Source organism: Phalacrocorax aristotelis, chromosome 8, assembly GCF_949628215.1.
Source record: "Phalacrocorax aristotelis chromosome 8, bGulAri2.1, whole genome shotgun sequence".
NCBI lineage: Eukaryota > Metazoa > Chordata > Aves > Suliformes > Phalacrocoracidae > Phalacrocorax > Phalacrocorax aristotelis.
In genome coordinates this window covers 40,475,134-40,489,390 of record NC_134283.1, presented here as the reverse complement: position 1 = coordinate 40,489,390, position 14,257 = coordinate 40,475,134, and the positions used below count along the sequence as shown (strand labels likewise).

The 14,257-nt window shown below is 40.1% G+C and overlaps 1 protein-coding gene across 2 annotated transcripts in view; it reads right to left on the bottom strand.

The window, feature by feature from the left end:
- The window catches only part of ADAMTS2 (ADAM metallopeptidase with thrombospondin type 1 motif 2), a 185,730-nt gene that overhangs the window by 42,578 nt on the left and 128,895 nt on the right, over positions 1-14,257 (bottom strand). For both annotated transcript variants that reach the window (XM_075102790.1, XM_075102788.1), the window contains one exon: positions 3,935-4,018. In XM_075102790.1, the coding sequence (XP_074958891.1) occupies positions 3,935-4,018 (84 nt within the window). The remainder of the gene's footprint in view (positions 1-3,934; positions 4,019-14,257) is intronic.

Genomic DNA, 14,257 nt, shown 5'->3' with positions numbered 1-14,257 from the left:
AGTCTTTCTGACTTTTGTTTATTAATAACTGTCTTAATTACACCCATCCCAGCTAACGTGTGTGCTTTTCTCTGCCGCTGTGCAAGAGCAGCTCATCTGCACACAAAGTCACCATTGTCGATGGACAGAGCATGGGGCTGGAGCCAGGAATTTATGAGGTCTTATCCCCAGCCTGCCAGTGGCCTTCCGTGTGGCCTTGGAAAATAACACTTAACGTCTTAGGTTTTTTAGCTGCAAAATGGGAATAATAATCTTTATTCATCCACCTCAAAGAGGCGATGAGAGGATTTTATGCAGTGCTCAGGATTTAAATGTTTCCAAACAAATTTTATAATAACCAGTCAGGGTTTTAAATCCATTCTCAGCTCATCTCTTGCCACCTCCTCTGCACTTGGTGATAGTGGTTGCTTTGCTTATTCCCCTGAGTATTCTAGAGCTAGCTGGATTACAGAGCTGTTACAACCAAAAATAGGTCTAAATGGAATAATTTGCCCAAATGTTGAATTATATTCATCTCAAATGCATCCACAGTTTCCAAAATTTGTAACCAATCTTCCTACTACTGAAGTAAAAAGGACAGAAGCGAGCCAGCTCATCTTTTTTCCATTTGAAGAAAAATGCACTGCATGTACCCTGTTTACTTATTTGCAGTATCCCATCACATCAAAGCAGCCTGTGACTTTGGGAGTCAATGCAAAGAAAATGCAGAGAAATGCATGGTAGCTTCTGAAGCCACTGGAGATATGGAGCAGCCTTTGCTGAACACATTTTTCTATCCCATTGATGGAACTGGTAAATGAGCAGGCAGCAGCCAGGCATGATCGAAGCCTTCACATCAGCCGCCCTGGTACGTCAGATAGTGTTGTTCATTTGTTTGAAGTACTTCAGAGAGAAGTGGGGAGTCAGGAGAGGGCTGGTAGCTTCAGCAGCCCTACCCCACAACCACACGCTGCCTTCTCCTCCAGCACACCACCCAGCCAGCGGCCAAGCCTGGTGTGCCTTGGCAGGTCTCAGCCCACCATACCCTCGAAGTCCAAAGGTGGTAACTTACACAAAGTGTTAAATCAGTAAAATCATGTCAGATCTTTTGAATTTGCCCCTGAAGTAATTTCAGCATGTCACCATCAAGGAACATCTTCCATTTTTTAATATTCCAGGGCAATTAATGCAATTATTGAAATTATTGAAACTTTTGAATGTACGGTTGCCTGTGTTTGAAAATACTAGAAATAAGTAAATTTCAAGGAATGGAGTACCTTCAAGCAAGAATCACTGAAAAGCTGGTTGCTATGCAACTCAAGTATTGTCCATATTATTCTTATCAACAGATGACATATTGTATAAAATAATACAATCCTCTTTAAAAAAAACAAAACACCACAATACAGTAGAAGGCTGTTCAGGGGTGGAGAACTGGCAATAGCTCAGAGTGCTGTCACAAACCTGACACTGATGGTAAGCGTATCATAAATTACAGAACCATAATGTAATTATTATGATTATTTAAATGGCACCCTTGATAATATATATAAATTGCCAACAATGAAGCAAATGAATCTGAAGATATCATATATGTGCTTTCAAAAGAAATGCTTACTCAAGCAAGACTGGGTTAATATTTTTACCTTGTGAAGCCAGCCTGGCTGCTTCATTCATGCATTGCCTTGACTTGTACACGTGCCCTTCCTTTTATTACGTACCTTTAATATATATTCCTAAAAATTGGTAGTGCTGGTGTGTTTTAGCAGGATAATAAAATATTGAAGGCTTTGTTCTAATTCCTCAGAACAGGTTCAGAAAGTAAGAGCTATGTACCTTTCCTTTCTGCTTTTCCACTGCTAAATAATCCCAACCCTCCGAAGAGAAACCTCCTCACTTTCTACTCCCTGGTACTAGTTCTCTGATCAGGAGCTTTAAAAATATGAATATAAAAAACTTTATTCTTATACAGCCAGGGCATGCGAGCCCCCACACCATCAGGTGGAGGAGCTCTGAAATGATACATTTTACAGTAATTTTACTTTTTTTCAGAAAGCCATAAAATGCCTTTCATGTAAATAAGAATCAGATATAGAAGTGCAAGAAAAATTATCTTCATGGTTATTTAGGGCAAGCTTGTGGTACTAGAATTATTCCATTTTATGCCCTGCTGAAACCAGCAGGATAACTCAGGAACTAAAACATTGTCCACTGCAGATTACGGATCTAGAATCTGGAAGTAGACTATCCACAAGCAGATTGCATAGTGCTACCTGCAACAGCGACTTTTGTGATGCGGCCAAAGACCCACCAAGAAGTGAAGGTTTCCGCACTCCACCCCACTCTCCTCCCTAAAGAAGATTAATATGAAATTGATAACTTTCAAATTATCAATGGACACCACTTTATTCTTCAGAAGGAAAGAAAGATTCTTAAGGTGAAATGAGGTCTACCATAGCTGTTGTCTGCCATCAGAAAAACAGCACAAGTTATCAGAGTTCAGACAACTGGTGCAGGTCTATAGAGCTAAAGATAGACATGCATAACAACTATGAAACACTTATGAAATAAGGACAGCAAAGAAGTGACTAGCCTATGCGCTAATTCTGCTGGCTTCTACCACTACTGCAATATCAGAATTTTTTGATAATTATTAGTCAATCTGCAATGCCTCAGATTACTATCATTACAGGAATCACAAGGATTTTTCATTTATTTTGTAATTTAACGTTAACTATACACACCCATGAACTTTTGGTCACAAAATGGCAAACATGACCTTTTATACCTTTTATTTTAGGGCACACATCTGATTAAGCTTATCCGAAACACTTAACTACACCATCATCTACATCACTGCAGAAAGAGCAGAGATGGATTGATGCCTTTAGTTCCCAGATGAGGAACCTTAGACAGAACAATTTATCCCAAATTGTGGTAAAGAGTCTTCAGCAGAGCCCAGACTAAAACTCAGAGCTCCCTCACTTGCACCAGGGAGGAAAATTCTTAACTGGTGTCAAGAAGGGTAAACTGGTGAATGTCAGTGGAGCTTCACCACTGACACAGTCTGTGCTGGCTCTTCACTGACAGCATTTTCGCAACTTGCATGAACCTACATGGAGTCTTCCAGAACCCAGGCTTATTCCATGAACATGCAAATGTCAGCAGCTCTGGTCACAGAAAGGGACATTACATTTAACACTCTGCTTTGAGCAGCTGGGCACGCACGCCCTTAACCAAAGCATTTATCAACATACTTGAAATGTCCTGTTCCCGTTTCCATGGATTTTGATGTTGATTTGGCAAAAATATGACACAGGTACTGAGCAGTACAATACTTTTGAAAACCATTTAGCATTTCATTCCTCCTTACCTGAGTTTTGCCCGTAGAGTAACCCCTTCCATAGAAACAGCATGAGAACACTTGGTATTCTTAATTACAGCTCTGATCCGCAGAGCTCTTGCCTTCTAGCCCCTATCCCAAAGAATTCACACTTAACTTTAAGCACGTGTTGCCCCACTAATGTCAAGCCCAAGTTTAAATGAGTTCTTGGAATGAGGCTGTAGCCCTCAGCTTCTTGCATAACTGATCTTGTGTTTATTGTTACTTACATACACTTCTACCACAACATTTAGTGTTTTTTTAAGGAGCCAAAACGTTCACTACGTTTCATGGATTATTTCAAACAACTCTGAAAAGATAGACAGCCAGAGCTAAGCAGCAACTTAAAATGACACAGGGAAAGCCCAGAAGAAATTGAAATTATTTGAAATGTGATGTTCAAATGATGAATAAATACATATAAACATAAAAGTTCTTTATATTTGTGAACTGGTAAGGACAATGTATAAATTAAAATACAAAACCAATATATGTCACCAGTAACTACATTGCTCATAAAAGAATGAGGTTCAGAGATATTGATATCCTCCATTTAAATTAACCTTTCCTTACCTTGCCGTAGCTCAGCAGGATTATCCTCACCAAGACAACGTTAATGTGAGCACCGAGGGACTCATCATGATAAATTTCATTAACCTGCAAAAGAGTTCAGCACTTTAACCACAGTACTGGCAACAAGTAACTATGAAAGCAGTGATACAGCAGTACCTTTTATGCACTGTTATTAAGCCAAAGATCACTTCGCAATCGTATATAAAACCAGGAAAATTCCACCAATGAGAGAAGGAATGTTTTATTTTCTAAACCCTGTTATAGCCTCCCAACAGGCCATAATTCAGGAAATTGTTTAAAATTAACACATCGTCAGAGTTGTCATGTTATCAGGTATTTAAGGGCCAGCCGGAATGGACTGATACGTATCATGATGCAGCTGAGCTGATCTAACAGCTACTGTCACTAAGGAGAAAGATTCCCACCTCCTCCCTACCTCATCGCAGCTGTATGTGCCTGCTGGAGCCCAGAGCACAGCAATGCAAGCAAAATCCTGAATAGCTCTGTGCTGGGCAAGACCATGCGTGGGGAAGGGGATGAGTGAGAAGAGGGGCAGGACTTCTCTCCTGAGAGCCACTTGCTGGATTGGCTCAGCTGCACCCTGTAACTCTCCCATCTGGGACCCATCACGTCACACACCGGCAAGAGGATATACCTCCCTCAAAAAGCACGTTGGCCACACGGGCTGGCTTTATCGTGTGTCAAAACTAATCAATGTTAAACTTTGCAAGCAGAACAAAAGCTCTAAAATGCCAGCAAATTAAAAGCTGTCTTCTTTTTTTATGCTAGAGCTACATAACTGAACATGCACACGGGGAAATCACCCTAGGAACATTGAAAAGAAAACTGCAAATATTTAGAGTAGAGAATGAAATGTGGATATAAAGTTTACTTAGGAAACACTGCTACAAGCAAGCTAGGCAAATATTAACTGTTAAAGAGGCTGATTCAGGTATTTGGTGATGAAGACTGCATAAGACTGAGCCAAATGGCAGGGCTTTAGCTTTACAAATTAGAAGAGGCTGATGAGATTCCCTGCAAAGGCAAGCCTTTCCTAAAATCTCCTTCCCTTGGTAAAGGTTGCACCAAACAAGTTTATTCCTACAAAGTAGATTCATTACTACAAGCTAACAAGTAACTTCCAGAAAACCTTTCATTAGAAACATAGTAAATAATGTCCTGCTTCTTCAATCAGCCCTAGGTTTAATGGCCCACCTTTTGCCTCTGTAAAATTTATTCAAACTAAACACACACCAGTGTAGGTTTCGTTAAGCAATCCCCATTGAAATTTTAAAGTGAATTTTAATTAATTTTATCAGTATTTTTTTATATAAGAGCCTAATTTTATGCCTGGTAAAAGTCCAAGTTTTCAAAAGTCCCGAGCGTCCTGTGGAGACAGTGTGGCTGAACCGTGGCTCCAGGAGCAGAGTCACACCCTGCAGGAAATCTGCCCAGGCACCTGGGGAACATCCTGTGGGATCCCAGGATCCAGGCTCGTTACCAGCTGATGAGCAGATCCTTGGCTGGAAGATGGCGGGTGAGGAGCCCATGGCTATGACAGGCTTCAGGGGCTGCTATTGACAGATATAGAAGTAGCTGATCTGTTCAGATCTGCTTTGTAAACAATAGCTCTGGAGACTAGATCATTTATCTACATGCCTAAATAAGACTTTAGAAGACTAACTTTATATTCCTGTATTTAAAAAAACCTTCTACTTTTATTTTGAGGACCCTTACTGAACACAGATTATAAAGAGGTAAGACATAAACATTGATTTCACTTGACAAAAATTCTTTCACCCAGGAAAAAGATCCGTGTGTGTTGTCAAGGGAGGCAAGGGTATTAATTTGCCTCACTCTTTGTGTAGCGGGAAAAGAGCACACGCATCAACGATATGAGGCTGAAATAAGCTGTAAATTACCTATACATGAAACAAGTACTGAAGAAAAACTCCTGTGTATAGAGGACAGTAAACACAGCATGTAAATAAGTATTTAATTAGTTAATAAAGCATAATCCAAATTGCTGCACACCGCTCTCACATTAACTTCCAGAATTTAACCTAAGCCTCTTTTAACAATAGTCAACTAACAGAACAACCATATCGCTGTTACGTGCCAAAATGAAACTTGGCTTGAAAATGTTGATGGAATGGAATTGAAACACTGTTTGACTGCTCATGCAAATGATATCTAACAAACAAACTGTGAATGAACAGAAAAGTACAAGCACTGTAAAAAGCTACTTGATTCTCTTGGGATACTGGATTTTCTGCAAGACAGTGGGTCAATTCAAAGCTCTGGGTCTTGGTTTCATTAATAAGGATGAATCCAACCCCCCTTCACACAGCAGCTGAATTGAATCATCTGTGCCTTTCTTTAAGCTAAACTGTGGCTTTACTAGTAGTGTCTCACTGCACATAGATAATAAGCTGAAACAGATGCTTTTCTCTTTTTCAGCATGGCCTAAATTGCACCTATTTGTTTCAGGAAATTATTAAGGTACAAGATCCAAGAGACTGAATGTTGTGCTCTCAAATGTTCATGAGAAGTGCACTCACCAAAAGGGCCTCCACAATCCCTAGCTCAGATTCTTCAAATTTCCACCTGTCATCTCAACAGGAAAGCAGTTAAGCCAATGGAGTTCATTGTATCAAGCACAAAATGACCATCCAACCTGTGGAATCGGAAAGCTCCAGGCTCTAATCCAACACAACTGCTGAAATATTTGTTTCAAAGCAGAGATAATCAGACAATGGATAGATATGTTCAGATGTCTGTGTAATAAATACACACAGGTGTGAAAATAATTACACAGTACTTTTACAGCACTGCATCTCCATGTACTTCAGTAGGACATCCTGGTTCATATCAACACAAGAAAAATCAGAGTCGATCTCCTGTTGTTCTTACATGACTAAGTCTAAAATTATGTTGCTGCATAGGAAAAGAAAGTGCACAGAGACAATCCCAAAATCATAGCTCCTGAACTGAAGGCAGTGAATGCATTAAATCTTGTTAGATGTCCTACAGTGATGCAGCATTTATAGAGGGTGATGAAGAAGGCTGGGTAAATCTCAAGGAATTCAAAGCATGTACTGTAAAGAGACTTTCATCAAGCTATTGTAGTTCACTAACTATTTTGGGATAACTTTGTTTTATTTTTCTGGGGTATTTCAATCAAAGCAAAACATGCATTTCTATTTAAAGTTTCTGTTTAGAAATCAGACAGGAACAGATTGGTACTACGTAAGGAAAACAAAGACTTTATTTTTTCTTCTGTTCTTCTCTGCTTATTTTATAATTCTTCTGCCTTGAGTGAGTTTCAAGTCAGCACAGTAAGCACGTAGAATACCTCAAAAAGCCCCAACTAAAGACAAGCTAAACATCTGTGAGATGCATCATGCTCTGTGTAAGAAGCACTGCAAAGTTTTTATTATTGACCACAGCAGGACCCAATCCTAAAAGGGAATTTTGAAAACTGCTACAACACAAATAGTAATAAACAGCCTGCAGTTTTGCTAGTCTTGGTGCAGAGCAGGTTACCTGCAGATATAGCTGGCAGGACTTTTAGGGAAAGTCAGGTGGTTCCCCGAATCTCTAATTAAACCAATGTGCAATAGAAGAAAGAATAATCTGCATATTTTGGCAAGTCATCGGCAAACTCATTCATGTAGTTTGAAGGAGTTGCCAGCTTTGCAAAGTTTGTTAGTATCTGCTATGCAAAAGGCACTTCATCACAGCACAGCTCCATCCTGCTGAACCATAAATCATTATGGCTGAGTTCATCCTGAGGCGCACCCTCTGTGGCTCCATGCATTGCACCGTACGGTTGGGTAAGCACCGCTTCCTCAGGCTCCCCAAGCACACACCCCTGACGGACATCTAATAGTTTCAGCCTCTGGCTACGGATCTGACCCAGCTACAGTGGCCATTAGAGGGCATATCTAACCATTTGGAGAGGGCACAACACAAGATACAGTTTATGCATCTGGCTTTTCAGCCACCACGAATTACTGGTCCATCCAACCCAATTAGACTACTCTTTGATCACCCAACATCCTTATGTAACTACTGTTGCAGAAACTACTGATGGCTACGTGCTCTTGGGCAGAGCGGGGACCGTGTGTGGATCTCTGCCAGAGCAACAGTGGAGGAGCTGGAGAGCATCAGCACCGTCCCCATGGGATGGCAGAGCTCCTGGCAAGCCATTGTTTGAGCCCCGCCCAAGATGCAGCTCATTCATCAGATCATAATTATCTGCAGCAAAGCCTCAGTGCCTGGTGGGCATCCAGTGATTGTCTATTTCTGTAAGAAACAGCTGGTTTGAATTACAGAATAGGAACCAGAAATGTCATGGTGGATACTGAGCACAAACTTTTGTAATCTGACCCTCCCAGAAGTGTTCCCCTCTCACTTTATTTTTCTGTGTTCCCACTTCAAACATCACTATCCTCTCCGATTTTCATCACCTCCTTTATGGTTTTGAAGATCTCAAACTAACATTTCTAACATTCCCAAAGCTTCATCTTAATCCCACAGGAATAGCATTACATCAGTTCCTCGGGTGGATAAACTATGGTCACACAGAAAGCCATCAGGCAAAATCTAGGGCTCCCAGTCTCCGTTCTATGCCTTACAAGGCATTTCCTCATTGCCTCAGAGAGGAACTCTTTTTTTCTGAAATCTTTGTTGAGCGTCACAGGGAAAAAAGAACAATGAAAGTACACAACACACATGAAACTTAAAGGTCAAACTGTGATCTCAAATTTGGAAAAGATCTATCATTCTGCTCAAAACCACAGGCAACAGACAGTTTTAGAAGAGCTTGGCAATGTACATTGCAAAATGGAGATAAGAATCTGGCATTTTGTATGCAAATACGAGTCTGAGTCCTGATTTACCTTCCCTAGTGTGAGAGTCAGAGGATGTCACCAAGTCCAAGTTAGCTGCTTCTGATCAAAATGAAAAACATTCCCCAGAGCAGATGTGTTGGCAAGGCACTAGGTAGCTTCGTGTTATGGGTCTCTATCTCATCTTTGACTGCAACATTGGCTTTAGAAAGGTCATAGACTTTGTTTTCTGGCTTCATGACTAATTTATTTTTCTTAGTTCCTCCCTCAGGATCTTGGAACTCCTCATTCTTGCCCACAAACCACTGCACTGAGAAATTTCTCTAAACACTGTAAATTACCTTTGCACCAAGAGACGCAGTATTTTCTGAATTACCATCTCAAGATCACTTTAATAAAATCAACTATAGTACCATAAAATAATTAATCACATTCATTTACGGTGTTACTACAAGGGATAGGGGTGTGGTGTAAATGCAATAAATATGGTGACCTCTTCAAATCTAAGTGGTTTGTTTAAGAAAAGCATCCAAAATTTGAAAGCTGATTCTAATTATCCACACTCCATCACACAAGCCACACTGTCACAACTCAAAAGTCTCTGACTGCAACTTTTATGGCTAAAGTTCATGTTGGTATTTGGACTAAAGGGAAAATCTATCTCTGAACAGTAACTACCCCTCCTCCTCAAGGATGGTACCAAAACCTGCGTGATGCTCTGTGCGATGTCCAACAGGGCAGCAAGGCACATTCCAGTTAATAATAATGAGCAATGCTCACCTAATAGACACTGGAAATAATGCCCCTGTTAAAATGAGTAAAACCTGTAAGAGTTCAGAGAGGGTATTTCCTGTGGGACCTGCCGATCTCAAGTACAACGTCCACTGTAGTGTGGCAATCAAGATTATGAACAAAAATAATCTTACGAGGCCTCTTCAGGAACTGTTCTTCTCACTAGTTACACCTACTGATTTATAATGGACAGTCTAAACACGGAGTTAACTCACATACATATATTTAAATTTTTAAACAATCTGTAATTCAACCATTGACAGCTGAAGTCCCTCAGATGAATAGAGCTGGACTTGCATTTGTTATTTGTGGAATTTCTTAGAGTTCAGATCTGAAGTGTACATATTGAAATATACTGATTTGAAATAATGAGTATTGGTGCTTAAGAATTATTTAATTTTTAAAAAATCTAGTCCATTCTATATTACTGAAATGTCCTTCCCATCTAAAAAAAAAAAACAAAAAAAGCTTTTTAGTTTAAAAAGCTTGATTATGAATAGAGGGTGCACCATTATTTCAAAGCATTCAATCATCACTTTCTTTTTAACAGCTTGAATTAGACATGCTTTCAGGTTTTCATCCAACTGCCAGTTAGAAACCGATGGCATTTCTGCCCTTTCCTCTCATTAGGGACTTGCTGTTCTGTACCTGCAAATCTTCATCCCTCATCAGCCAGATACGAAAGCAGAAATCTCATCTATAATAGTAGTATCATGTACATCCTGTTAAAGAGGACGGATAACATATTCAAAAGTGCCTCGAGGCCACAGTTTCAAAGACATGTGTAGTGCTGAAAGATGCAGGTGAAGGACTCCGGGGACTTTCCAAAGCCCCCAGCTGCATAATTCCCATTGATTTCAGTTATTCAAATGAAAGGTTGTTTAATGTATTTGTTCTAGAGCTGAAGTTTCACTTAAAGTCTGGGAGAGGCATAAGCCCATGGGCTAATTTTTAAAACTGATTCTCACTGATTTCAAAGGCAGGTAAATGACTAAACACACAGATAAATCTAGCCCAGAGTGAGGCATAAATCCTATTTAGGGTCTATCTCCCTTTGAAATAATGGCAGTTAGGCACCTATCTACTTTGAGGAGATGGGTTTTAGCATTGCAAGATTTTGGCCATATGTCCATCACATGTGATGTTCCAGGTCCATGTAACAGAGGCTAACCCCTAAATATTGCAATATCACATCTTTTACAGTAAAAGAATGGAAAGGAAATTAAAGACTTTTTCACCCCTGGAAATTGTCCAAAAATCTAAAAAGGTACATACTTTGTAGACAAATTCTTTTGAAAAATATACAAGGATGATAATTGCCAGCATTAGAAAATGAGGTAGCTGAGGAACTGAGGAATACTGTGGAGAAAGAAAGACAAAGGGTACAAGAAAAAGCTAAAACAGGGGCCATGCTGGGAAAACCCCACCATTTGACAAGAGGCATGAAAGCTGAAGACTTGAAGTCAAGACAGATGGACCCAATACATTCAAAAAAATTTGCAAGTGAGCTTATTTCATGAGACGTTGCTATTTGGAATGGCTGAAATATTGTAAGATCACATATTCTACCTCCGCCTCTTTAGGAAGCCTGTTTTGAAGACATCCATCCTGGAAATGACCCTAAACACAGGATTGTAGAAGCTGAAATATTCACCCTAACCAATACTGCAGGCCCAGCCAGGTAAATGTACCAGCGAGTCTCAAGTCTGTTGCTCTTCCACAGCAGGCAGCAAAAGGCCTGCTTAATCCTGAAAACTCTTTAAAGAGGGTTATGAAATGATCAGAGAATTTCAGCTCCAGGGCTGGCTACCACCAATACCCACTTCAGCTCAGTTAACGCCCTTTCATCACCCTGCTCCTCCTCTCAAAGTATCCTGCAGCGAAATCCTTTTGTTTCCCAAGGAACAAGATAATACTCCAATGTCACTTCTAGCCTTACGCTTTTCTAATATTTCCAAATACTTGTAGGAGCAGATAAAATCCCTGGGATTTTTAGCTACCTTCTTGCCGAAATTAAATTACCTTCCACGTTCTTGAGTAAGCTACAGAGCCGCAAGATACCGCTCAAATATCTTTCCTCTGTTGCAATGCTCCTGCATGGTATAAATACAAAATTAATTTGTGCAATGTGTGGGCTCACACTTGGAAATGCAGAGGCCTGTGCAAGCTAATATCCTTCCCAGGAAAAAACACAGCATGACATACAAAATAAAACGGTGCGAGTAAGAGGCAGCCGAGGTTCTCTAAAGCAAAAACAATGGCATATTTTCCAAAGATGGACTGAATGTCCCGATGGTGCCAAGCAGAGAAAAGAGGGGATGTCAAGAGAAACCAGAGTTTTTGTATGAGGAAATGACTGGAGGATGAAAAGGAGGTGGCAAGAGGCTGAGCTCACTGTGGTGAAACGGCTGGCGTATAGTCAGGCAATACATGGCTGCGGCCCAAAGTGTTAAAAATCCTCTGGTGTCTATCATCATTTGTTTGGGACTGACTTAATTTGAAAACTTTGGAATAAATATTAGCACAGCTATTCAAGACAGCCAGGACACCTGGCCCATTTCTTCTCACTTTATGGCTTTTAGGTGTGGATAGTAACACATCAATTAAGAAGCACAAAACAGATTTACTGAATAAGTCATTGCACCGGGCAAAAAAATATTGTTTTGATTGGGTTGGTGGTAGGGTTCCACCCAAGATCCCTTGGAAAAGTTAATTAGGGACAACTGATCACGCCATCACACACAGTGAAATCAAGCAAAGTGGGGAGAAGCATCCATGCTGGGAGTTGCTTCTGGGAAAGTGATGTCATGCCTGCAGCAGCCTGGGCATAAGGGAAGATTCATCTGGGATTTATTTCATTTTTTTTGAACCACAGAAGTTCAACTATTTGATCACCCTCTTATCTCCAGTAAATACTTCTACTATTATTTCATTTACTTACTATGCATTCTTTGATTTTATGCTTACTACCTTGCTACCATATGAAGCTAATTGATTTTATGCTTAATGCCTCGTTAACTGTACAAAGCTAATTGATCATATCCATAAAACCAGCAGGGTACACATAATCCAATGGTTATGGTAGGATCTTCCACCAGATTGAAAAGGACAGCTGGAATTTTTTGTAGGTGTCTCTTCTTTTTAAGCTACTCTTGGACCTACACATCTCATTAGAAACATACTGCATACATGTAACCCCTAACAGCTAGAGACACCAAGGCTTTTTGTATTGGGCCCATTTTTTACAAAAAAATAAAACACAAAACACACACACACAAAAAACCCACCAACTACTCAAGGAGGTAGAAGAAAGGACAATGCAGGAGTTGCTGTGTCAATTTCAGCAAAGCAGACCAAAGCAGTGGTCTGCACAGAAATACGCCTTGCATCCAGCTAGCAATGAGGGCAAGAGCTGGAGGAGCTGCCAGCTGGGGTTACACTGCCAAGGGGAAGAAGTTCTGCGTTGTGAAGTCCCTCGACATGATACAGGTCCCCAGCATCACCTGGTACCTGCAGTAAGAAACCCTTCTTGCCTCTCTACACTGGAGCAACACTTGGACAGCTGGAAACAGAACTGGTTACCATCACCCATTTGCCTGCTAAAATACAGACTCTAGAAACCATCTGAGTTTTGAAGAAGGGAAGAACATGACAACACTGATGACTGCCAAAGACTATCCAGAGCCTCCATGAGATGCCTTGTGGATTTCAAACAGCTCTTCATATTTGGACAGAAGGCAAGGGACTCATCCTCAGTCCCCAAAAGACATGTTGGTAGCTCAGATCTCCCAACAGAACAACTACTGCCTATGCCAAGAGCTGCTACAGCCCTGTGGGTACAGTTACAGAGGCTGCACTTTCTAAACCACTTGCAGAGACAGCATGCTTAAGAGTTGTTATTTCTTACAATTTGTGTGTTGCATGGTTTGCTAAAATTAGGAAAAAGTATATTCCAGAGCTGGAACATTCGTGCCTTTTTTACCACTACTGTATATTTTAATTCTTAAAAATAGATTTAAGTGACATGATAAGTAAAGAGTCCTGTTTAATCTATTGCAGCCTGTTTGCCACATTCCTGGTTTGGCCCGTTTGGCTTGTTAATTTAGAGATGTATAAAACCATCTGTTCCACTGGAGACTTTGTTTTAAGCCTCAGAGGAAACAAACCACACAAATAAATGAAATTCACTATGTCATTTCTGTTAGAATATATGTATTTACAGCCATGAGAGCAGACACTAAGTACCCTATAACTCTAACGTTAGTGCAGGTTGTTAACTATTTACAATACTGTTACAAAAAGTCAGTGCAACTGAATTTATATCACACAAGGGGTTTCTTAAATTGTGTTCCACCTCTCATTTGAAGTGAAAAACAGTGACATTCTACACATTGTTAAAAGAATGTAATAAAGAAAGAAAAAAACAAGCTTCATAATTAAAAAAATATATCTTGGAAGAAATACATCTGAGGCAAATGTACCCAATAGCTTGGACTTCTATCCATATATCTGCCTCTATGTTTTGTAATGCCAAGAAGTCACCTACAGACACTCATCCTCTTGACATGACTATAAACTTCAGCAGTCATAGTGTATTTGTCAAAAACAGAGCAGACCTACAATTTTGTACTCAACAATATTTCACTACGAACACATATTCACTGAACCTAAAGTTTTT